The sequence below is a fragment of the Cinclus cinclus genome, chromosome 5 (genome assembly GCF_963662255.1).
Source record: "Cinclus cinclus chromosome 5, bCinCin1.1, whole genome shotgun sequence".
NCBI classification, from domain to species: domain Eukaryota; kingdom Metazoa; phylum Chordata; class Aves; order Passeriformes; family Cinclidae; genus Cinclus; species Cinclus cinclus.
Genome location: NC_085050.1, coordinates 49,146,105 through 49,173,021, shown reverse-complemented (window position 1 = coordinate 49,173,021; position 26,917 = coordinate 49,146,105). Strand labels below are relative to the sequence as shown.

Below are 26,917 nucleotides of genomic sequence, written 5' to 3'. Positions count from 1 at the left end.
AGAGCCTTCAGGTGGCCACCAGGCTGTGTAAGGCAGGAGTCCAGAACTGCAGTGTACATCATCCACTGATTTTAATTTTTGATTTCCATGCAAAGTAAAAGAAAGACTCCTTCTCTCTTGAAGTGTCCCCTGTGCTTTTCTTGAGGCCCACCTATCTGGATGATTAAAGAAAGCCCCAGAGACAGTCACTTTCTTCCCATGATGTATGCTGTGGCACAGATACTTGTTACTCATTTGCAGTCACTCCCTAATTCCCGCTGGATCTCGGCTCTCTCGTTTAGAAAGTGGGCATTGTGGGGAATTGGAGGTTTTTCCCCTTATTAGAATGACTGAGAGTGTTGTCAAACAGGTCTTTTTCCCCTTGAAGCTATGCAGCATTAAGCAGTCAGGTACCTGGCCAGTCATTTTCTCTCCTGGTTTTTGCACACACCTTACAGTAGGCTTTGCTCATGGGTCTCAGAGAGTCATGGCTGCACAGTGGACATATGCTCAGAATTATGTCTCACCCTCACAGGACAGCTTCATCAAAACACAGTCCTGGTGGAAACTTGTTTCTTTTCCTTCAGATTCTATCCAGAAAACCTCAGATAAGCTTACATGTGGAGAAAGAAAATGAACATAAGAGAGAAAAGACTCCTTTTTCCCTGCTGTGTTCTCAGGGAGTATCCATATTTTCTTCCATCAGGGCTGATTTTTCACATGAATAGCCCTTTACCTACTTGAAAGCTTGTACAAATACAAACATAAGACAATCCCTTTCCAGACCTTGAGGAAGTCTTCTTTGCTCCGTCCTGTAACTGAGTATCATGAGACAGAGTAGGAAATTACATCAGGGCAGGGAAACTAAAGCCCATTTGATACCAACTCCAGAGGCTTCTGCATGGCCTTGCTTGTTCTCCCCTTGCAGGCTGGCCTGCCCAAACTACTTTATTTCTCTCTCTATCTGCAAACCCTGGCCTTCCAACTCCTCCACAGTAACTACCTCTAGAGTCTGTCTGGAGCGTTTGCTTCCTCTCCTCCTTGAGCTGCAATAGCAGAAGCCTAGGCACACTGTGATTTTAGGATTAGTGCTCTCTGCTTTTAGCCTGGAGTTTAGTAGCAAAATGTATTTCTAGGGAGAAAAAGTACTGGCTGATAAAACCAAGGGCTGCTATTCCAGCCCACAGTGATGCTCACAGCTGCAAGGTGCCCAGCTGCTGCTGCTCCTGCTCCTCCCTGCTCAGGGACTCAGTGACACAGGCTCTGCTTTCAGGCAATGGACCAAGAAGCAAAGCTTTCCAAATGCCAAAGCACGTATTCTTGTTGACCTGCTCATCCAGCAATCCATGTGCTGCCAACAGATGATGGAAGGCTGGCAGAGTTGTTTCACCTTCATGCTGTGTGGCAAAAAGGAAGCTGAACCTGGGAAGGGCATGGTATTTCTCAGTTGGAAAACAACTCAGAAAAAAAAAATCTTGGAGCCCAACTTCTTCCACATACTTGGTGTTCAAACTGAGTCCTTTTTCTACAGATCTGTTGCCCTTCTGATCACCCAGCCATGCTCTCTTTTGGCAAGGAAATCCCTGGAGCTACTTGATGGCTTCCTTCATGGTAATAAAGTTTGTTCCAAGCAGTAGTAGACTGTTTTTCCTTCAATTTTAAACAAAGATAATTTCTTCAAAGTTTCCTTTAAATGCTGCTGCCAGAGGAAGGGGAAGAGGAGCTACCACAAGAACAAAACTAACCTTCTCATAAAGTTCAAGCTGAGAAAGTTGAAAACCTACTAGCTTACGATCCAAGCTTGAGATGAAAGCTCGGAAGTATTTTTCCTGAAATGGCAGATTCCAGAAATTTTTAAAGTGAAAAAAAAATTCTTTTATGTTTTCACGTCCAGCTGATAGAAGGAAGGTAAATAACCTCTCCTTCCCCAAAATACCATCTCTGGAGAGAAGGAACTTGTGAAGAGCAACAGTCACTGGTCAGCCAGGTGCAATGCAAATGTAGGATCACAGGCTATTGCAGCACTCACTGTCCTCTTGGAAGTCACTAAGCATGTGAACAGGCAGATGGCAACAGACACAGTGCCTTTGACCCTCAAATCCCACCTTTGGGAGGACAGGAAGAAACAGAGAAAGACAGGTCAGTAGAAGGTTTGCAGATGGACAGCACATCTGTGGTAATTTTGAACTGCAGAGCAGAGAGTGGTAACACCAGTCATAAACCAGGAGAGGTTCTTATGAGGTTAACTCATAAACCAGGAGAGGTCCTTCGAGGCATTTCTTGTGCACATCTTCTAACTCCTCTCCAAAGGGAGAGCTGTCAGGCTGAGTGAGGGCATTCGCATCCATGTGAAACATGTGTAAAGTAATGAGTGCCAAGAACTTTGTTAGAAGATGGTTCATGCCTAGAGAGCAGGTCACACAAATCCCATAATTATGTACTGCCCTCTAATTATGACATCAAGATTTTAATTTTGTGTCTTTGAAAAATGTTTTCAAGGTTCAAGGGTCCTGATGCAATAATTACCGAAAAGCATAGAATTCATAACAGTCCTGCTGATGAAGTATCTATGTTTAAGAAAAAAACACTGGCTCCCATTCTACCATTGACATGACCAATGGAAAGATTATCTTTAGCTAAAATACAAAAATACATTTTTCTGGATCTTTCTTTATATTTGTTTTGGAAACTTTCCCAGTTAATTATAGCAGTTTTCAGCTCAAGCTGTTAATGTGGACTTAAAGAAAGAACTGATGAGTCATTCTTTACTGAAGCTACTTTCTAAAGTGAAAGATCTGTAGTGTAATTTCATTTTTTTGTTCTAACTATTCCACTTTCCACAGAACTGTAATACCTGTAAGGTATACATTGCTTAAGTATAAATAGTCTTTCTGAATTCAAGAACTATTTGTATTTGTCTTGCACAATTTATGACTATTGCTATGGAATAGGTCAACCAAATAGCAAGCAGGACTGGAAGTTTCACACTTGCAGCTCTTTTAAAGAATTGTGAAAGGTGTTGGATAATAGTATCTTAATTTTTGGAACCAGTGAGAGGCATCTAATTGGAGCATGCCAACAAAAAGAGTAACAAATAATGAAACAAAGAGGTATCTTGTAGACACCTGAGCAGAACTTTGAGGAAAAGTTAAATAAGTAGCTTAAGCTCTGGAGACATGTAGAATGACTATCACTGCCTTAACCAGATGGCGTCTGTCTTATCTAGGCAATCTTAGTAAAAACCACAGTTTTCACCTGTCTAATTAACACTTATTATGACAGTAAATATTGGGTTCAGTACACAAGCAGGACCATCAATGTTGAGAGCTCGTCAGTAGCTGGACTTAAGCCCAGTGTTATCAGAGGGAGAAATAGAAAGAAAATAACTTATCACAAACATGTCATGGCTAACAGCAGGTTCACAACTGACCAGCCCCAAGAACTTATAGCATCTCACCAAACAGTCAGTCATTAAGTAGTAGTAATAATAATAATAATAATAATAATAATAATAATAATAATAATTTATCTCTCCATGCAATGGTCCTGGCCAGCTGCCACAGCTCATTTCTTGTGTTCTTTTGCCTGAAGTAACAGGTGTCCTTATTTAATTCAAACAAGTCTAAGATAAAGCAGGCAAAAATAGCAGCTGAGAGGTGTTCTCTTAAAGAGACACGTATTGCATTGGAGAAGATATTCTGAAATTGTTTCCTGGGTGTAGTTCATACTTAAAACTCTTTAACACATGCAGATTTTTCTCCTGGCCCACATGGTGTATTGCACTGGATGGTTTTGTACTGACAAGGCTGGCTGCAAAAGCAAGCTTACAGAGGATCTCAGATAAGACCATGACCTTAAGCTGGAGTCTTTGAGATGTTCCCAGTTTTCTCTTGGATGTTCCATCAGCTAAAAGCAGCAGACTTTTTCAGAAGCCAAGTTTCCCATGTATTTTGTCCTTTTCTGTTTTAAATTAGCAACAGAAAAAAAAAAAAAAAGCAACAGAACCTACTCAATGGCTGTGAAATTCATTATAAATAACCCCCTTTAAGCCTTCTCTGGTTAGGTTCTGACAGAGCAGCAGTGAGGGTTTGCTGCCTGACAAATTCTCAGGCCTCCAAAGGGCTGGAAGGTGGCAGAGCGGGCACAGCTGAAGGTGTTTATGTGGGCACATCACTCTGAGGGAGCACAGAGGTCATCAGGCTACTTGGAGGAGAATGGATGAAGAATATTTATTCAGCATTTTGACATTAAGCAATGTGACAAAGACTCAAGAAACTTCTTGGCCAAATCCAGCATCGCTGTAGAATCTGTGTTTGCTTGCATGGACTTAATGCAAACTTCGTGAAGTGTTCCAGCATTGTCTTCAGGCAATCTCTGTGCATAAGGGACAGAGCATAGCTGAAGGTGGATTTGTACCCTACTTCCTGCACAAGCTGGCAAGACAACATCAGTTATGGCCCCACAGCTCCTCTCCACTGTGGCTGGGCTCTTGCCTGCGCTCAGCTTAGGAAATTGTTTCTTCTTGCTGGGATGGCAATGAACAGGGCACTGCTAGAGCCACGTGGTGATGGACATCTGCCTGTCCACTTGGTGCTGAGGGACAAGCACGACACATTTTCTTTAATCCCAATATCAACTTTCTCGGTAAGCAGCAGCCCATGTTTAGTGGGATGCCAGGATGACTGATTCTGCTGGGGACATCTAAGCACAAGCTCACCGTGAGCCACAGCAGCTTGACAGAAGAAACTAGAAAGGAGCTCATTGGAAATATCCATCTGCTTTGCTACATTATTTGCTCTTTCACTCTCCCTCTGATAATACTGAAGATGGCAAGTAGCACTTCCCATTCCGTGCATGCAATTCCCTCTTCTGACTGTTTAATTTTCAGACTGCTCCTTGGGCTGATTCCCAAGCCAGTCCTCAGGAAGGTCATCAGGGTTTCTTACATCCCCATGTGTTCCTGATGTGGGCTTCCCCCTCTGCTTTACCCTCCTCCCTCTGCCTCCAGCTTCTGCTCTTTGCTCAGAAAGCTGTTGTGGGGCTGGAAGCCAGTGGGAGAGTGGTGAGGGTTCAGCAGAGTGATGATGCAGCCCAAACATTTTTCACTTTGGATCTTACCTCAGATTTTGGTTAGTCCTGCAATAAGAGGCAAGTCACTTCACTGATTTGTGTATATAGGGCAACAAAGCTTTTCCTTTATGGCTTGATTTAGCTTAACTCCAAAAGAGCAAAAGAAGCCATGAACTGCTCTTGCTATGCAGAGCGGGGATGGCTGTGTCCCTCATTCAGCAGGGGTGCTTGTCCGTACAAGTTGTGCTGCCAGCAGAGGGATGGGTAACTGGGATGTTCAGGGAACAATGGACACAGGATAATCCAGAAAATGGCTGGTGCAGACCCTGCAGAGCAGTCAGTGCCATTAGTGTGGCAGTGACAGCACAGTGCTGGCAGGGCTCTCTGGCAAGTGCTGCTCTGTTCTCGTGGTCTCCCTGCACAGATGGTACCATGATGGACAGAGATTCTGTTTCTTACCAGAGATGCAAAGATTAGGATTTCCAAAATGTAAGCATGCAGAATCAGGACATTTAAGTACCTGTATGCACTCTAATCACACAGATACACGTGACATACACAACCCACATGCTACTTCTGTGTGGTGCAGAAAAATATCAACTTGGTAGAGATCTGCTGGGAAGTGACAAAGTAGTCATGCTGTATGTAGTCTCACATCTGGAGAACCACTTCTCTTTTTCAATAGATGGACTTGGTGGCAGTAGAGAGAGAGAGAGAAAAAAAAAGGATGTTACAGATTAATAAGACACAGAGACAGATTTTATTTTGAACCAAAAGTTAAAATTTATTTGGAATATCAATATACCCCAAAAAATAAAAACTTCCTTTTATGTAATGAAATAGCAATTTGAAAATGGTAAAATAAAGATATTTATCATACTATTCTCTTCTAGTTATTGTACACATATTAAGGTTGTTTTTCTTTTTCTGAATATAAATCTAGCTTGAGCTTTAAGGCTCCAAAAAGCCTAAAGCATGTAGTGGCCCTTTGGAGAAAGCAGATAAGTCAATCAGAGCTGCATTTTTTCAGCAGACAGGCCTGTTTGAAGCTGTCCAGGACTGGACAGAATGGAGATTTCTCAGGAAGGTCACTGTTTCAGGGAAATATTATTTTATACCCCTTGGGAAATACACTCTAACCCCTCTTCATGCAGCATTTTACATTATGATATCCTGGGAGGGGCCCTGGTTCCCCTTAGCTGTCAAGTGAATGTGCAGATCCAATCTCATTTGTGTTGGTACAGTTGATTTAATTTAAGAAATCAAATCCTACCCTGTGGTGTTTGCTCTGCTAGAAAATAAGTCAGTAACAAGACCCTGGTCCTGCCTTTATCCCTGTAAGCAAAAGCCTGTGTATGGTGCATGGGCTGCAATGGAGCATTCATGATAGCAGGATCAAGGACTTGCCCTTTAGCTTGTTTTTAATAAAATAAATGGAATGGAAATGCATTGGAAAAAAAATAGTGGAAAACCACCAACAATTCTGAGTTACAATTCTTCCCTTGTAGAGGGCTCATTGATGCTAGGATGGAAAATATGACTGAAGACCCATGTCAGAGCTGAGTAATGCCCCAGATGGTTCATGTCACCACTAAGAGAAAGGGAATTTAGGTCTTACATCACCCTCTGCATCTGGGCTCCAGTGGGCTGAAGTAAAGCTACTTGAGTCATTGGACATCTCACCAACAATCTCACTTTCAGTAGGCATTGGAACAAGTCCTGAACTTATGCACTATGGTCTGAAATTGGTTTTGATTTCCTCCTTGATCAAAGCCATCTTCATTACTGTGTTTATGGTTTCTATACAAAGATATTATTCTGCTGCTTCTGATTCTGAAGTATGGGATAGGTTTCAACTACTACAGATATTACAGTACTACTGCATTTTATCTGGCACTTATCTGCTTACAAAGGCTGCTGCTTCATGGTCACAGTAATTTGTCTCTCACACTCTTTCTTGCCTGAAACCACCTGAAATGTTGGCTGAACCCTGAGGTACCATTGATTTCAACTAAAATTTCCAAAACTTTTGCTTTCAGAAGCAAAAAAAAAATACACCCAAGGCTTGAACAAGTCATCAGACCTTGGATGTTCCTCCAAACAAATCCACAAACCTACTTTTGCACTCAGGGAGGAACTGCCTAATTAGCTTCTGCAGGAGGAGCCCCCACATGGAAGCTTTATTCCACCAGCCACCCCTTCCTGGCACCAGCAGCCCACCCTCCCTCCACGTTGCCTTTCCTCATCTTGGAAAGGAGTGAGCAGTCTGGAAGCTTTGTCCTGGGATAGGGAATAGATCTCCCTCTGTGTCTCTCCTGCAATTTGTGCCCAGTATTTTATTCCTGCTACCTTGCCTGACTCTTTTGAGCGATTCCTTTTCCACACTTGCACCCTTATCTTGCAAGTAAAACTTGTATCATTTTAGTGGGAGATGCTGGTGAGAGGTCTCTTTTGGAACCAGCTGCTCCTAGTTGGGAGTTACTGGTGAGCCCAGACATAAATAATTTGTGACTCTGAGAAGGTCTGTAAGACCTAGGGGTTTCCTTCTCATGACAGGCACAATTTAAAGAGGCTGCAGAATTATCCAAGCTTTTTCTCGTTCACTAACTAGTTTAAAATATTTTCCTTAAAGTATTCACTACACAGAAGTAATGTTAAGGAAGAGCCAAACTCTGCTGGCAGCTGTGTAAGCATAAATCCATACCGACCTTTCTGGTTTTATTTCAGAACAAAAAATGCAGACTTTGACCCTGGTAGAGTCACCTCATCATCAGTGGAACTTTCCTGACTTTAACAGTGGATCCCCTAACAGCATTTCTAGCATCTCTCACGGCTGTCACAGGTCCTATGATCCTTGGTAAATATATATAAAGTTTGAGTTCCCCATGGCATGTGTGAATGCAATAGATTAACAGATTTCTTTAAAATAATTAGGGGGAAAAAAGAGTTCTGGTACTGGACAGAAAAATCTGAAAATACAACTCTAAGATTCAAGCCAGGGGAAATAAGTAGAACCCAATTAGCTCTGTTTGTATCTTGTGGCTCAAAGGTTAGAACAGCAGGAGTACTGCTGAGGTGTCATGACACTAGGATTGACTACTTCAGTGTTTAAGTATATGCAAGTGGATTAAATGTGATGTCAAAATATTATGCATGTATATTTCAGAGGAAGAAAAGTAAGAAAACAGTGTCAGCTGTTTTTTGTCTTTTAGTCAAATTCTTTAATTCCAGTTACCCCATTTGGGTCCAGTGGAGAACCTCAGAGGAAAAACCCAATGGCACAGTAGGGCTACAGGACCTGTGTAAATGCATGATATTACAATTTCCTGAAGCAAATGGCAGTGTCACACCCAGTTCCCAGCGTGACAATAAATGTTCCCTAATTTATCACTGTACCTTACATGTCTGAACCTGTTGCCACATCTCTACAAATGCACTTGTCTGCAGCCCAGTCACCTGTCAGGATGCCCCCTGCATTTGGTGCTCAGCTTCCTCTGCACACCAGGGGTGCATTGCACTGCCTGCTGAGAGGTCACTCGGGCTGGTGACTGCACTGGAGCTGCCTCCCAGGCAACAGGGAAGCTGCCTTTCCCACACCCAACCTTGTCTGGGAGGGCAGTGGGCATGGTGAGGAGCAGGTGCTGGGAATGGTGCAGAGGTACCCAGGAGGGCTTTGGGAAATGGGGAAAGAACAGGTGAATTTCTTACTCTGCTGAAATCAGGGTTGGCGTTGCCAGCCAGCATTGCAATCCAGGACCTAGAAATCAGGGGATTTAATCCTATGCAATTCAGGGAAACTGAGTATGAAACAGGGTAGATTGTTGTTTGCAACCCACCCTGTTTCATGCCCGTGTTAAAGCTGGGCCACAAGTCCTTGCCCTGCTGTGATGTCACTTGCCATCAATACAGGTTTTGAGTAATGAGCCATAACCCTCAAATTTGCAGATGTGCAGGGCTCCTTCCCCTCTGCTCAGGTAAAGGCAGTCAGGCACACTGGCTCTGTTCAAAGCACAGCAAAGCCTCCACTGACTGCAGAGAGTCCAAGATTTCTGCTCCAGCTTCAGCTCCAGACACTGGACTGTTTCCAACCCCTTTTGCTCTGTGTGAGAGACTTAAGACACACAGGACTGAGGCTCTAAATGGCACAATGGTGGGCTTCTACTAACACTTTATCAGCTAATTGCAGTTAACTGTAATTTTGCCTTTTCCACTCTTTACCAGTCTTCCTAACCTGTTTTTTAGCCAGGGCAAAATTAAGCATGAGGAAAAAGGCTTATTCAGCATTATAATTATCTACTCTCAAGCTGTATAACAAAATGGTTTACATATTTAATTGGTTTTGTCTAATATTTCCATGTATACAGAAGTCCTATTAATGAATATCATAGCTTCATTACTGCATATCACATTTTGCTGTTTTGTACTATAAAATGTCAGCACATCAATAACTTAAGTAACACAAATGTAAACTCATTTTCTGCTTATTATAACTACGATTTGAGCCTGAAAAGGCCTTTGATTTGTAACACCATTCACATAACATGGAATGTAACTTTATTTGTTTTTCTTTTGTATATAATGAGACACCGAAAGCCCTTGTCATCTTTAAACAGGATACTAAAGCAGCTCTGTTTCATGAATGACAGCACAAATAAAGCTAAAAATCATAGTTAAAAAAACCCCTTTGTACTGTACAATCTCAAATTAAAGCAAGAAAGATAATGACAATCTTCTGCATTAGCCAGGAAACGTGATTCTCTGCCACTGGGCTGTTTTTTCTTGTTGACAATTCACAGAATGTGTATGTGGTGTAGTTATAGGTGTGTGTATATTCTATGCAGAACAGCAGTCCCTATTTTGTTGCTCTAGTTCTTCTAGTTGTTTAGTTAAACTACCTAGCTGTTACAATTTAGAATACTACATTAACACATTTAACATCAAGTTTACATACTTGCGTCTTTGAAATACTAGGAACTTTTACACATTTTATTTGGCTTTGTAAGGACTGGAATATCACAGATAATGCAATCTACTCGTCTTTGAAAGAATATGGCTGTTCTCAACTCACTCTCTAAGGTTCAGAGTGAAATACATTTCTCCTTGTATCTGTAGCTGACTTCAGAGAAGAAAGAGTGTCTTCTTAAGCAGTCAGTCTGATGTTACAGAGCACACTCTGCAGAAATGTATTTATTTAATGAAAGATAACTCTCTCTGGACTTTAGAGTTAAGCTGTTGCAGCAAAATTACTTCATTTAGACTTATTTTTCTTTCTACACAAATCTCAAGAAAAACCTATTCCAAGTATGTTTTGTAGTAGTATCTCCACATGACCAGAGGAGGGCACTTTGAACATCTCTGCACTGCCCAGGAGGCAGATGCAATAGCACAGTGATACCCAATGTCGCACAGTCCTGCCACCTCTCCCAATTCAAGCAGGTATCCTTGTATCTGCAAAAACACAGAATCCAGATTGTACCACAGGGCTCTGTTCTAGAAACAGTGGGCAGATAAATCACTCTCTTCTCGCTAACTGCGATTTCTCCCAATTTCCCCCATTTAATTCAGCGCTGCTGCAGGCTAAATTAAGAGTAATGGATAATTCCTAAAAATCTCATGAGGGGAGGTGTCTCCCTCTCCTTCCTGAACATCCCTCCACTATTAGCCCCTGGTAATTTAGCAAAAACTATTGATTTAAATATCTATGACTTATCTTGCTTCAGAAATTCCTTGCCTTTAACTGAAAAATGCACTTGGAAAATGCACTCTCTGAGATATGTATTGCAACAGTGCATCTTTTCACATTAAACTCTTGTAAAAGTACTGCTCCTTTCTGCCTTCTGAGGGAGGTCACTCTATGTCCTAGATCTGCTCTCCTGGCAAGAGTACATAACAGAGAAATCAATCTTGTCTCTTTTCCATCCATACCTAACCACAGTGTGGAGCTCAGCCAGTTTCCATGCAGGAAACATCTTTCTGGGCTTCATTTTGGCTAAAGGTATTAACCTTCTATGGAAAAGATTTTAATTCTGCTATCTTGTTGTTATTATAGACAGATTTTTTTTGTCACTTCTGCTTTTATTTTCCTTTCATGCACAGAAATTATTAGAAAGGATTTAGAAACCTTTTTTCTTTTTTTTAAATAAAGTCTCTCCACCACCTTGGGAAAACACACTGCTTATTTAATGCACTTTTTTCTCCTCCCTTAACATTATTTAATTTCCCTTTTCTTCTCTCTTTTCTTTCCTTTTTTCTTGATTTTTCTCTTCCTTTCTCCTTCTTTTCTAGAGCAGAGAGGTACAAGAAGGAAGTTGTCTTTCATCAGCAGTCCTTTGAGATAGAGTAGAATTCAGTGAGTCCTCACCATGATAGGATCATAAACTTACTGGGTTAAACCATGCTAACTTTCCCTAAGCTGCCAAGTTTTAGCTGCACCATACATATATGTGTTTCCTTGTGCCTTTAATTTTCTTATAATTTTGTTTTTCTTGATGACCCTGAGCTATGGCTTCTCGTTTCTATCCCTAGTCAACCTTTCTTTCTTTTCTGGTTTTGCCGATATAGGCCTCAAAGAAAAAATGGCAGAAGAGCACAAAGTAGCTGAGGTACATGAGAGAGGACCAGATGATGTTCTGCACGTGGGAATGGCACTGGCCCTGCTGCATCCAGGAGAAGACCAGGTAATTGATCACGCAACCGATCAACATCTGAGTGATCTGCGAGAGGGTGATGAACATGGCAAACTTGCGTGAGACCCTGAAGCCAGCAGCCCGCAAGGCGTAGTAGGAGTACATGACGGCGTGTACTCCGTAGTTCATGGTCATGAACCAGCCACCGCCAGCCACCATGTCCTTGTAGGAGTACCAAGAGTAAAGTAACACGGTAATGTGATGGTACCAGTGTAAGAAGATGAGCTTCTGCTTCCTAAGAATAATGAATATTGTATCACCTGTAATAAAAACAAAACGCAAAAAAAAAAAAGAAGAGGGAAGGAAATGAGAAACATATCAAACAATTCCGCAATTAACGCAGTGCTCTCTTCCCTTTGCTCTTGCTGGAGTATACACTACTTTAGAGCATGAAATCCATCTCAGCTCTAGATCTGAGAGCCAGTTTGGCTCCTAATCTCTATGCAATCTTTAGCAAAACAATGCATCTATATTCTCCTGCATGGATAACCCCATCTGAAAACTCCATAGGTTTACCTGGTAGTCCTTTGGTGCAAATATTATCCACGGAAGTCTGGGGTGAGGTAGGTGGATGTATGTGTATTGTCTCTAACTGTGAGGCTGCCTATTATACACTGTGACTGCAAGAGAAATGCAACCTGACAGAGAACAGAATACCTAGAGGAAACAGCACAGTGTCCTCTGATTCAAATGTCTACATGCAAACTGAACCTAGTTAAAATTGGTAGAGCCTTTCGAGGTAATACACAAAAAAAGCTGTTGAATGTACAACCTACCATACTGAAAGAGATGCTTCCCGAAAGAAATTTGGGTTATGTTGAAATACACATCCCTTTTCTGCAAATCCATTTTACTATTGTAGAAAAGTAAATATTATTCCTTTATTCCTCTTTCTTGCTTTTTTCTTCTGTCTGCTTCTCATGATTGCAATGAGCATCTCAATTAAATATATGGACATAAATATATATACTACTTGTTTTCCACTGTTATACACATGGTGTTTCCAAAAGGATCCCTGAGACTTGAACCTGGGGAGTTAGTTTGATGTATAAGTATCCTAGGAAATCTAAGTCATGAATATTAGTCATGGATGCAAGCAAAACTGCACTGTCTTCACAAGGTCTAAATTAGACAATAACACTGCTGTTGACTTCATTAACTGCAAGATGTTGACTCATATATTAATAAGTAATCTTATGTTCAATTTATTGTTGCTGTGCAGTTCTAGCTGATGTTCCTCATTTTTAACAACCAAATTTCTGTAGGTTTGCAGCAATTTAAGCAGCATGAAACCAAGGGATTCTGACACAGCAACACAAGTGGTGTCCGTCTCATTCTAGTTTTAATGCTGATTAATTGCTGTAATCTAATTTGCTGAATCAAATTACCTACTAAAAGGTGTAGTCTTATTTTTGCTGCACACCTGAACACATTGACAGCTGCAGTCCTTTGCAGTTTAATAAGGGCATCCTCTGAAATGAACACTGGAGGGCTGCTCCTTTCCATTAAAACAAACCTTTCTTACACTAATAAGCCATGGATGAGAACATATGGAGACTGACTTTCAAGTTGGTTTTCACATGTATATCCCAAGTATCCTTACCAAGAACTCGCTGGAGAGATACAAATTTATAAAAACCAGGACTGGAAAAGCTAGGGATATTATGGGAAATTGGTTTCTACTTGGAGGAAACAGACAGCCACAGCTTTCATAGTCTAGGGAGGAAGCACCTTACTGCTCATAATTGTACACTTAGATGTGTATTAAAGAATGAAAGCTGCAGAATGGAGGCAGAGCCTGACTCAAAGCTTCTTGCTGACACAGCTGCTACAGACCACCATCCACTTCTGTACCCATGGGTTGTGTGACTGCCAATTATGCCACTCCAACTTGCCTACAAGTAGTTCAGGAAGAGGTATGGACCAGATTGCTTTTACTTCTTGACTGCCCTGCTGTGTATAATCACTGCCTTTTATTCCTGGGCTGGGAAAGGTCTTATTCAGCTTCACATTGATCTAACTTCAGCCAAGCTGGAATTGACCTCTAGAGACTAAAACATGTAGTTTGGGGTTGGTTATGCTCACTCAGTTTTTCTGAGACTTGAATGGGATTTTGACAGCAATGAGACCCTTCCTGTGCTTCCTGCATGGACATTTCTTTAAAAATACACAAATGTATATGAGAGAAAGAGAGAGAGGGTACTCACCTAGTTCAGGTGCTTTGCTTAGCACAAATGCGTATGCCCAGAATTTGCTGACAGGTCCAATGTAAAAACTCTGGTCACACACTGACTGTTTCAGGCCTTTGGTCATCAAAATGTACAGCATATAAGCACCAGTTCGAACAGCACCAAATATACTTTAAAACAAAAGAAGAAAATTAGGAAAGGTCAGTGGATGTTTGAGATCTACATGCCATCACTTCAAATCATTATGAGGAAAAGGCCATAACTGTGCTGAAATAGTAAGTTTGAGACAGCCTGAAAGCTGGAGCAACTCTGCTGGCTTCTAGGAAGTTACTCTGAACTCAGACCTGTAAAGTGGACTGCAGCCACATTCCACGGTGAAAGTCTAGAATGATAACATCAGTGGCTTTTTATTTCATTACCACAGGAATGATCCTTCAGTTTTCAGGAGCAGGGAAACCTATATTTCAGCTCAAAACTACATGAAGAGTTTTAATGCTGCTGGCTGGCAAACTCTAAGAAATGAGTTGATAAAATGCTGTGCTAGCAACATAATCAGGACCAATTCACTTTTTTGGTTTCCTCCATTTTCTCTCATGTCTCTCTGTATTTGTTACATCCACAGGAGCTCTGAGCACAGCCATACCCAGGTAGAGCACACAGATTTTGATGAAGAATCTGTCAGAGCCAGTGTTTTGGTGTACATGCTTGACTTCATCCCTTATCAGGTAATTGCTAACAGAGGAAACAAGTAGTTAAATCAAGCTGTAAACAGCAGATTCACCTTCACCTCATCAAAGTGAGATGCAAAGTAACAGTGTTCTGTAAATGAGAAACTTTGTAAATGAGAAAAAAGAGATGTCTAACAGTATTAATTAATGCAATTACAGAGGGGATAGGCTGACATCCAGCCCATATCAGAAACAAAGGCTTTTGTCTCACCAGCAAGGAGCTCTGCAGGAGTTTTGCTTCATTGTTTTATGGCAAGAACATACCTGCCCACTGTCTACCACTGTAGCTTGGTGGCCTCACATAAGTTGTGATGAATACTGGGTAAAGGAAGGAGCTTTCAAAAAGAAATCAAGCAAAGACAGACACAATCTATTTTGAGGTTGAGTATATCTTACTTTATGCCTACATCCTACGTCCTCATTCCTCTACCCAGCTCCATCTTATCTCCCCTCTAACTTTCTGACCATGACCTAACCTGGTTCCCACTCTGCCTCATTGTCTTGCATGACTAATACAGGGCAGCAGGCAAAACAAGACACCTAAAACTGGTGTAATAAACATGTGGGTAATACAAGCTACCGTTTATGCTAAGTGTGTAAAAGAAGGAACAGTTCCTCTGAAATTACAGTCTCTGTTACTTGTCCTTGTCTTGTAAAGTCAGTATTCTGCAAAAAATGTTTTAAAATCATCAAGGCAGCCTGAAAAGCTGAGTTTAATGGCAGTTTTTATGATAATGGTCAGACTAGATGGTGTTAGTAAGCCTACTGCACATAAAAACTGCTACCTAACATATACATAATATGCACAGAGTATTCAGATTTCCAAATCTGCAGTGTTGATACACCCAGTCAAATCTGTCTGCTGCTAAGGAACAATGCAGCTTGCTCTCCCCTGTCCACTGGATGGAATCTGCAGCCCACTGGAGTGCCATAGTGACTGCTGTTCTTTGGGCTGTCAGTGGCATCACAGATGGGGCTCTACAGCCAGGTCATACCCATGGAGAAGTGCTGCATCCTGACTCCTGCACCATTACTTCTGATGCCTGAAGTTTCATTTTACAGATGACTTACAAAGCTACTAGTATTATCTGCTATTTGCAAAGTGGTATTTGCTCATTGGCTCTACTGCCAGATGAGTCCTCTTGTGCTATGTGCAAGTAAAAAACCACCCTGCTGTGGTTTTCAGGTGTGCTGAAGAAGTTTAGCTGAGTCTGTGTTTCCCATTAGTATTGCCCAAAGCAACGCACATATTCCCAGGCTTAGGCAAGAGAGCCACTGCAGCCTTTGACATTCACCCACCCCTGCATGCAGAAGAGACAGGGCAGTGCTCTCAGCATCTACACAGCTCATAATGCATCCTCTCCACAAAGGGTTGTTTCATCCCAGAAATGCTTAGCACACTTTTCTCATATCTTTCATCGGTCATTTCAACTCAGCAGAGAGTGCCAAAACCTGCAGGAGGAGTTTTGAAATGAGGTACAATGCATTCTGTGTCTTCTCTTCGGTGTTTAAAAGATGCCCACCCTCGTTTGGTTTTTTAATATTTTTTTTTTCTTAATGTGGTTTTTTGTTTTGTTTTGTTTTGTTTTTTTTTTCCTCAGGAGCTGCATTTCTCATTCCCAAGAAGACAGGAGATCCTCACAGAGATGCGATCTGATCACTTCCTGAGGCAGTGAACTCCTCAGGCTAGCCAGGGCATGCTGCTGCCTGCTCCTGTGTTTTGGGTGGTTGCAAAACTGGGTGGAGGAAGATCAGGCAGAATACCTAATGATACACTGGTTCTCCCATTAGCAAGTATCTCAGTGCTGACATTAAAATGGGGGGAGAAAAGGCAATTTTAAATAATGAAATCAAATAACTGCAAGCAATATGTCTTTAAAAGAAGATGTATTGATTTTCTAAAAAAAAAAGTTTGCTACTAAGGTTTTAAAACCAAAGAGAATTCTGTGCCATGAACACAAACACAAATGAGAAGAACACTTTTTTGAGCAACAGGCAAACAATGATATAACTGTGATTGGGTATGGACACCCAGGGACCTAACCTAGACTGATAACAGAGCCACAGAGTCTGTGTCTGGTGGGGATTACAGTTTTCCTTTGCTGTCTATGAGATTACATTGATGTAATTCTGCCTGTCTTTCCATTTAGCAACTACTGTAGAGCTCTCCTTGGAGCGCGCACACACACACACACTGATTCACACTCACACACTTTTCCACAATTCCACAGGATAGTGGCTTCCTCTAGTTCCATGAATCTAGAATCCAGTTACAACTCTACACTGTGTGAGTCAGACTAATCTGTATTTTTTTTATCAGCAGAAACCAAGTTACATTTTCACATAATTCACCGTGGAAGGCTTTATGCAAAAGAAGGATAGCGAACTCCAAGTAACCTATTTAATTACCTAAACAGACACCACGAGCAGGTAGCTGCTTTTGGGAAGTGCTGCATGCCAAAACACTATCTTGCCAACAAGTATGCACCACCCGAGACTGAAAAAGATCTACTGTATGCCTGCAAATGTGTCTTGGAGCAAGAGAACTAAGACTGCTTTTTGTGCCTCTGCCACTTAATCTTGTTTGTTCTGTAAGGTAAAATCAACCAACAGATTTCTCTCTTGCAAAGACATGATGTGCAGCAGAGTGATGATACTGCTTACTCAGTAAATCACTTCAGCTCCATTCTGTCCTCGCCCCGCTCTCTGCTGTAGCTTTTGTGAGATATTGAAATGAACTGCTTACCAAAGCAGTCTATCTGGTGGGAATCATCTGCAGGGATTTTCCAAATAAGGTAGCAGCAAATGACTGTACAGTTACAGTCTTTTACAACTGGAGAGACTGATCAGAAACAAACTGCACCATCTAATGCAGCCTTCTTATCTATTCAGACTCAAAATGTCCTATATTCTCCGCCCTTCAGGCAGTAGCTTCTCTGGTAAGTTAAAAAATGCTCAACTGGTATTTTACTGTCCATAGTATGATTAAAATATATCCATGAGTAAAATACAAAGTAATATTTTTCTCTCTCAAACTTGTTTGCAAACAGGGGTTGGTGGGCTGACCCTGGCTGCATACCTACTAAAGCTGCTCTATCAGTCCTCTCCACAACTAGATAAGGGAGAGAAAATATACCAAAAGGCTCCTTGGGCTGGGCTGGGATAAAGGCACAGAGATCACTCATCAGTTACCATAAAGGGCAAAAGAGAGTCAACTTGGCAAAATTACTTTATTACCAATAAAATTAGGGTTGCATAATGAGAAATAAAAGCTAAATCTTAAAAACACCCCCCATCTTCTCTTCTTCCTGGGTTTAACTTTACACCTGAATTCTCTACCTCCTCTTCACCAGTGGCAAGGGGAGGAGGGGGATGAGGAATGGTCCTTCTACTACCAAAATCTGGCCACAGAAATCCAGTACTCTGAGGGCCTCAAAACACATCCCAAGCATGGGTTAGGCACAGAATTAAGGGCTAGAGAGCTGGCTGATGGGAAGACAATGCAGGTGTTATTGTCTGAAGCCTATTGCTACTTTCTGCTGTCTCCATCCTACCTGCTAGTAGGGAGTGAAATGTTTGTTTGTCAAAAGCCCAAGTGAGTAGCAGGTACCTCAAGCCTTCAGTCCAACCACAGCTGGCTTCTAGCAGGCTTAGCTCCTCCTCACAGTGGAGGTCACTGTCCATTTTTGGTAGTGCTGCTTTCTATGGAGACCCATCCCTACACTTGGCTCCTGACACCTCTGGACACCCCAGTCCAGGATCAACACAGCAGAACCGAGCAGGGAATGTGACTTCCAAATAAGACCAAATTTAGATGTGCAGTATGGAATACAGCAATGTGCCCTAAAGGATAATCACAGAGCAGAAAGTCTCTGCTCTGGTTTAAAAAACTCAACCAAACAAACCATGAAATGTGTATATGCAGTGCCCAGCTGGTTCAACCAGTCTTTGAGATGTTGGACTATAGTATGCTGTGGGTGTGCTGGGATAGTCCAGCAGCAAGCCAGCTGGCCACCCACAGCTCCCACAGGTCCAGCTCCAGCTCCCAGCCTGAGGCCCAGCTGGAAAAGAGAAAACATATTAATTCTGCCCTGACCTGCTTACATGGTGACTCACAGGAGTTTTGGCAGGTAAGTCTGTGCCCTGAAAGAACAAGGCTATGGCAAAAAGCACAATGTCCTCCTTTTTTGAAAGCCACATCGAGCTAACAGTGGTCCTGGGAAAGGAGCTGAGATTACCACACTGGCTGCAGCCTGCTTGTACTATAACAGCAAGAAAAGAGGGGAAGCAGGTTTTTCAGTTGTTTGTTGACTATTTTATTTTTTATTTTAGCATGTGAAATATTTACAGAGGGAGTACTCTGAAGTGTCTAAAGGACAGCAGGTGAAGAATGTGGAGCTTCCTACACCTTTCTTCATGACAAATCAAACCATCTTCACCTTCCTGTTATGGCCAGCAGCAGTGCTTTGGCAGTCATTCCAAGCTTCCCTTCTGCTGCCAAATAGTTATCTTGTAACATAATAAAATGGCCTTTCTGTGACCTTCTTATTTAAATCCCAGTCCTCAGGAAAGAGGAAGGAGTTGCACTGCTAATGCTGAATCAGCACAGGAGCATGGAGAAGTACAGCGACCCCTCAGTCTGTCAGGTCCAAGCAGCAAGGCAGTCCTAAGAGCACACCTAGAGACAGGAGTATCCATAAAAAAGGGCAGCAGAGTACTTCTCTGCTTGGCCAAGCAACGGAACACACGCAAACTATAAACTGATACTGGGAAAATGCAGGGAACAAGCATGTATAAGAAACAACTCTCAGAACTCATTTTCTTGAAAAGAAATGCAGCTTCATCAAACACTGCTGAACTCCCCAACAAGGCAGTTGTCAAAAGAGTAAAGAAACCCAGGAATCCTTGGTATTACAAAGCAGCATGTATCAAGGTGGGTGCATCTCCATGTCAAAAAACACCTCATATCATTCAGTTGTTCCTTTGCTGTGCTTTTCAACTCATTCCTAAAAAGAGTTTGCAACAAAACAATTTTTTAACATGAGTGGTAGGTTTGTTTTGCAGTTCTGCAGACCTGGTCACACACCAACCTTCCAGTGTTCTGAAGCGAAAGGATAAGTGAGAAATACGTTTCCTGGCTAATTAAGTTTCCTTAAACTTTTGTGCCCATGGGCATATGTTTACAGGGTATCACTGAGGGAGAATGGGGATCCTGTGGGCCCCACTTTCTGGGGGGCTGATGTGTGCAGGAACATGGCAAAGGAGCAGCACAATCCAGCAGAACTTGCAATTGTTTTGATTTGATTTCTGATACCCAGGCTGCTCTTGGGTGTTCATGGATTTGTTAGATTTCATTGCATCTGTTCTTCCACTTATTTTTTTTTTCCTTTTTTTTTTTTTTAATAAATCACCTCTTAAGTCTTGTTGTGGGGTTTTTTTCACTTTTTCACTGATGGACATATTCATCCATATCTGGCCAGCTCTGCAGGGGGAAGGGAGCAGCAGCACCAACTTCACTAGGCAATGTGCAATATGTGATGGTGCAGTAATAATAAAAAAAATTTAAAAAGTTGGATTTTCCAGATGGAACAAATCTTCTAAAAGAGAGGAGGAATCAATTATTCCTACGAAAATCTTAGTATATGAAAGGGTTGTGAAAAGGTTTCAGACCACCTAAACGTTATTTCAGATGTGACTCCTGTATAAGTTTGTCTTGATGATATTCAATAAAACTTAAATTATGTAAATTCTATGAATTACCAAAAGTCCTAGATCTTCCTGTATTTAAATTGCTGTAGAAACTATATAGTTTCTTTAGACTTATATTTGATTGCAAAATTATATTTGCATAGTACAGTGAAAAGCTGATCATTAAGCACAAATGAAATGTGACCACAGAGTGAAAGCTAACATTTGACTGTTGCTCCATGTAGTGAACTACATGGAATTAATGGCTCTTAGTTTGATTTCCTCTGTCGTTAAGTCACCGCAAAATAACGAGTCCTCGAAACTCACACAAAAGCAGCCTGGAAAAGGACCTGGTACCCAACATCCTAAAAAAGTCAGTGTGACACAAGGGCAACCTGTATGAAATATTCATTTGTATTAATAACTGCCCAGAAGAACCAGCTTTGTAAGTCTGTGCCTAGTTATTAGAATATATTTTGCTGGGTTTGTGGGAGAGTATTTAACTTTCCAAATTAAATTAATCAATTTCTTGGTCAGTGAAGGATACACAATGATATGGTATTCACAAAAAAGTTTGAAGAAGAATGGTACTAAGTATGGATTTGGTCACTCTTAACTCCAAATGTAATATTTTTGAGGTGTTTTATAAGCATTTAAAAGGCAGGACTTCTTAACGGTGAGTTACCTTGAAATCCTAGAGAGACACTTGTTCAAATCACAGATGATGAACTCAGCCCAACTGTTATTTTGCAAGAAATGGCAAAGAAAATTAATGTAATTAGTCTACTGTTTCATCATCTTTCAACATTTCCAAAGTGCTTTCAAGCAATGCTAAGGTTAGTGATGAAGAGGGAGACCTGTTCCTGCAGAAAGACTGTTGTTGTAAGACATTTGTAAAGCACTTGTCTGTTTTACCTCCTAGAACTGATCCTGGTACCTCCCCAGAAGGCTCTGTCTCCTCACTGAATCCACTTTAAATGAAAAGAACATCTCCATTCTCTCCTCAGAGCAGACCTTCCTCTGCCATTCCAAAATTCTGGTCCTCTCTGGTTTTCAACAGCCAAGACTTACCACCTCCAGCCTGGGCTGTTCCAGAGTTACCACCCTAATTAATACTCAGGCCAGCAACAGCTTTAGGTCAGATGATCCTGACTGAAGAACTGCTAGGTACAAAGCTGTTCATAAGCTGGGGTCTATTCAGGCAACTTTCTTCAGACTTCTGTCTGTGTTGGCATCTCCAAGGCCCTTAACACTGTATGTATACATTCCTCACAGAACTTTATGGCCTTTACTCATGTGATGGCCTTGGAAGGTGATTAAGCATAAAACCCATTTCAAAGACAAAGAGGTGAGGCAAACTGAAATTTAATTGTCCTGTCAAAAATCTGTGTCCAAGTTGGGATAAAAATGATGTGCAACTTCATGAGTCCAAGGCTGTGGGTTCAATCCTTGTATTGTCCATTTAAGAGTTAGACTTGATGATCCTTGTGGGTCCCTCCCAGCTCAGGTTATTCTGTGAATTTGTGAGTTGTGGTTCAGTGTCCTACTCATGAGGTCTGTTTTATGTAAGCAGAAAGAGGTCTGACCTAACTCTGTATCAGTGAAAACACTGTAGTTGAAATAACAGTAAACACACTTCAGTAGGAGGAATTTTCTTCAGAGTCCTTTGACCTACTGCAGATTTTCTTTTCACTTTCTGAAGTTGCTGTCAAAACCTTCAATTCCAAAGTCCTTCATCTTAACTACCTAAGGCACACCAATATTTTTCAAGCTAAACAGTTTATAGACATAAAAGCTATTGGTACACCTCTTAACAACACTTCATTGCTTGTACATTTGATATTTTGGCAGCACACTTTCAAGATCTAAAAATACAGAGTGATGTGCAGAGACTTGCAGTGCTGTCCTAGAAACACCAACAGTTGAAAATGTTCTGACCTAGGCTGAACACTAGATGTGCCTTCCACAGATGCAGTCAGGCCCTTGCTTTCCCCCTCTTTTCCCTTAAGAAAATATGTTAGGCAAACACCAGGGTAGATTTGGCCTGACACAGCTGGACAGAAGTGACAGAGAATGTGAACCTACAAAGCTAGTTTCAAGAGCATCCATGCTACAAGTGCCTCCCCATTGCCACACCTCCTGCATTTGTATAGGATCAGAATGCAGCAGCTGACATTAACTGTAGGAGAAAATACTTGGATTTTCTCCCTCATGGAAGTTTTGCAGTTGTTTTAACTATTGTAGTTGTTTTGCACCAGTGAACTCCGGAATAAAAGCAGGTATGGATAAGAATTCATGATGGGGTGCTTAATTCCTTGCGACATGAGCAGATACAAAAGTGAGGTGGAAAATTCAATGCAAATGTTAATAAAAACTCCTGTTCTCCTTTACTTATGCCTTCAATTGATAAAACTGCAAAAATGGAGTTGTAATCCTATTCAGCAGCAATGGAGTATGTGGGAAATCCATTTTTAAAAGGCTTCTATCCAGCCAATAATATCAAGGAAAAGTCTGAAGACAAAACCAGTGAGTCAACTATGAACAAAATCATAACCCCAAATCCTCACTGTAGAATAAAAAAATCTGATTGTTTCAAAGTCAATTTTTCAGGGGACTGAAATGCTTCTTTTTGTATGTTTGGGATTTAGAACTATCATAACATTACTGAGCACCTAAGCCAAATTCCTTTCTGCTCTATATTGTTTGCATTTCACTTGGAAAAAAAAAATCACACTGGCTATAATTTTCTCACATTTTCCTTTAAGAAAAGTAATTTTGGGCATAGCTGTGAAAAAATGTTACCAAGTTTTCTCTGGTGCCAATGAGAAAACTGTTCATTCTGTATCTAGCAGTTTCAGTGTAAAACTGTAAAAACAAAGAAGGAGGTTTTTGCCACCATATTCTACCCCTTGTTAACTGTGTTTAGACAACCATGTGCCCAGTTACTACAGTTCAGTTGCAGCTGATAATTGAAAGCACAGAAACAGCTCCCTCATGCCTGTGTCCTTCAAGGCCTAGCCTATAGATTAAATTATTTGGGACCATTATTTATTCTCTTACAGCAGGCTGGAAAAAAAAAATGGAATAAGCACCTTGGCTCCATGATACACATTTTTCTTATGGTAACTGAACACCTTTAAAAGCACTTTTCCAAAAACTAACATAACAGTCATTTAAGACCACTTATGATAATCTCATTCTTTAAAAAGAAGACAGAACTCATCCTCTTCAGCCCATATGTCTGAAAGGCTGCAAGGTATCTATAAAATTACTAACCACTGTAATTAAGAGCACAATTTTCACAGATGTTTCAAACTAGAAAATGTCTTGAACTTCCTAAACTGCCTGAAAGCTTGTGAAGACTAATGTCTTTGCTCCCACTTGCAATTTTACCTCTCCAGCTGAGAGAGGAGAGAGAGCTGTTTGTAAATATTCGCTTTCATTGGGGAGGTGAATGTGATTACTAGCAATGGGCACTCTCTGTGGCTGCCCTCTGCTCTAAACTCCTGTAACCATGCACCTCACACTGAGCTCCAGCCCTCTCCTGCTGGACCTATCCCACCCCTCCACCCATCCTGCAAGCAGGTGCTGCCTCCAGTGCCTTGCTGCCCACCCTTATGTGCTGCTGTGGATGGCTCCACGGTCATGCCATTTACCTGGACTGGTGAATGACATAGCTAAAATAGTCTCTTCTCCACTTCTTAATGACATGATTTCATCGCTCTCATTCATAGTGGGGAAAACGAAGACTGGGAAAGGCAGGAACTTTTCCAGCCAGCCCTGGCATTAGAGAATTCAAAATGCGACACTGTGCTCTGAGCAGCTACTCTGTTCTAGGAAGCCACTAGAAAGAAATTTAAGACAGTGGTTGGCATCTCTGCTGGACCTTGTTTCAAATACACTCCCTTACAGGTTGACAGAAAAATCCGAGGACTGACCCAAAAGCCTGGAAATACTCAGGTTACAGTTGAGAATGCAGCAGGAACTGTACCAATGTTGTATTAGGTACCATTATGCTTACTGCAAACTCTGTAATCCACTGCTCTGAATAACAGAAATGGGTCCCTCCAAAACATGCAAAGGCATGAGAACACTAAGAATTTAACAAGCCCCAACAGTAAAACCTTCCTTCTGATGTTTTGCTTCCTGGCTACTCCTCAGCCTCTCCCCCTCTGATCATTTCCTAACTGGGAAGGAGAACGAATCAACCTTGTAGTTCACCCACACAGTCCTCCTTTACTGGACTTGAAAGTGAAGGAGAGTCATTCAGGATGAAGTCCAAGCCACAGTAATATTAAAAAAGAAAAGAAGTTGGAATAGACGACAATGAGGAAAAGCACTCTTTTTCAGTATGGTGCTTGTTTATCCTAAAACCTGCTGGTTAGCAGTACTGGAAGTGCTTTACAATGAGATTCTCTGGCTCTCAGGACCATGTGTGTGAGCACAACTTGTGCTGATCTTTGCAGTTATCATCAGTCTTTTTGGCAGAAAATTTCTTGTTGCATAAACTCACACACACTTTGAGGTTTGGGCTCAGTCCTATCAAAATCCCAAAGCAAATTACTCTTCCATTTCTAAAAAAGACCCCTACCACTGAACCAAGTATACAAACCTTGCTTTTCAGACCTGTCTACTGCACTGATCCAGATGCCTTTCTAGAAAGCCTTTCAATGCAAATCATTTGAGTTTTCGGTTGGGACCAAAACCAGAAGTCAGGCCAGCACAGACTGATTTAGAAATTGTGCAAATATTTTACATGGCTCCAAGAAATAATATATCATTTGTGCAGCTTTACAGACCCATAAGCATATGCATGCATGCATGCCTGGGTGGTGTTAGGATCCCATGTGATAAATTTCGGGGGAGGTAATGAGGTCTGTTAAAGTGATGGCTTGCTCTGTAGTTTCCAAGTGAGGGAAATACTGTGTACCTTGCATCAGCCTTTTTCTTCTTTAATAAACCCCTCAGTGTGGGGCCACTCCCTTCAGCCCTTCCCTCTTGTCGGCAGATTTCTTAGTCACAACTCACCTGGCTCCCCAAACCACTTCTTTGTCCTTTTTATTGACAAAATTGTAAGGAAAAGCCAGACCTAACTTATTTCTTCTCCCCCCAGGGACCTCATTAAGCATACCCAAACAGTGACATCTCTGCAGGGCTCCCAATCAATGGACACTGTCATCTGGAGATTTTAATCACATTAACATCACAGCAGAGGAAAATCCATCTGACTCTCCCTTGCTAAAGTGACAAACTCAACAATTCTCAATTCTGCCAACTGCTGCAACTACTACTTGTAAGGCATATTTGTATGTGTGGATAAAAATCAATCTACCCCAGGTACTGCCTTCCAGTCTCTCCTCACGAAGCCTAAATAAATGTAGTTTGATTCTCCAGATCTGCCTTCCTTATTATTGGGAATAGCTATATTCAGACAATCCTGAGAGCACACACACACACACACACACACACACACACACACACAAATAATCAATATGTGAAGCTTTGTGAGCTGCTGGAAAAACTTGCACTGCTTAAAAAACACAGTAGAAAAAAAAATTCTGGGTCTAGATCCCTACCAGTAGTCTGTGCAACAGAGGGGAAGATAACTGGTGACAGTGAAAAAGAGTTATGCTTGCATGGAGAGCCTTACCCAGAGCACTTGGCAGCTATGCAAGGCCCACTGGGTTTTTGTAGAGATAAGCAGGGAGCAATGCAGGCTGAAGGGCAGCTGCACTCAATCTTATCACCCAAGGAACACCAGAGGGACACTCTCATACCCATACATTGCCAAAAAATCATGTAACTGTTTTCTTACAGAGAATGAAAAACAATTTTCTGGCTCTACCCATACATCCCTGTATGTCCTCTGATTTCCAAAGAGTCAGTTACAAGCTAATCAATAACAATTACCTATCACCAGGTTTTATCCTCTTCAGTGTGCTGCTACCTAGTGACATTGCTTCCTGGTGATCTGGCACATGGAGGGTAGGAACTTGCAGGAACAATATTTGATGAAAGCTGTTACTTCTTGAGCAATACCATCATTAAAAAATAACTGGACTTTGTTGCAGCTGAAATTCCCTGGCACCCTGTGAAGGCTGTATTCTCAATGAGGTATTTTTTTTTTCCAAGACGTATTTCCTAGTTCTTGGATATTTATTTCAACACATTTGGACTGTGACTCAACTGCTATAAAGGAAAAAAAAAAACAGTCAACTTAAGCCTTGTGTTTGGTGCAAAATCTCATGGGAATTAAGGAATCCATCTGATGGTTCCTAAAGTAGCCCATGAGGATTCATAAGCACAGTGTGCCTTCTAAGCAATCCTTAATGAATGCGTCAGGGGCATTTGCACTTGTTCCTGTGTTGTTACTGAAATTACTCTCGGCATCCAACACCATCTCAAGGCAATCCTAGTGTAGGTATAGAATTGCAGTGATTTAAATGATAATGCCAAAAAGTGGCATTATCTAGTTCTGCTGGATAAATTAAATATACTTATTGGATCAATAGAATCAAGTTGGCAGAGTAACTGTCATGAATAGCACTGAAATGCATATACTCAGGAGTTTGAAATT

The 26,917-nt window shown here is 41.4% G+C and overlaps 1 protein-coding gene across 1 annotated transcript in view; it reads right to left on the bottom strand.

The window, feature by feature from the left end:
• Positions 1-10,895: 10,895 nt before the first annotated feature.
• The window catches only part of ELOVL6 (ELOVL fatty acid elongase 6), a 73,114-nt gene continuing 57,092 nt past the window's right edge, over positions 10,896-26,917 (bottom strand). Inside the window, exons 3-4 of the mRNA XM_062493761.1 lie at positions 13,943-14,094; positions 10,896-11,995 (exon numbers count right to left, since the gene is read on the bottom strand). Coding sequence (XP_062349745.1) covers positions 11,571-11,995; positions 13,943-14,094 — 577 coding nt within the window. The 3' untranslated portion in view covers positions 10,896-11,570. The remainder of the gene's footprint in view (positions 11,996-13,942; positions 14,095-26,917) is intronic.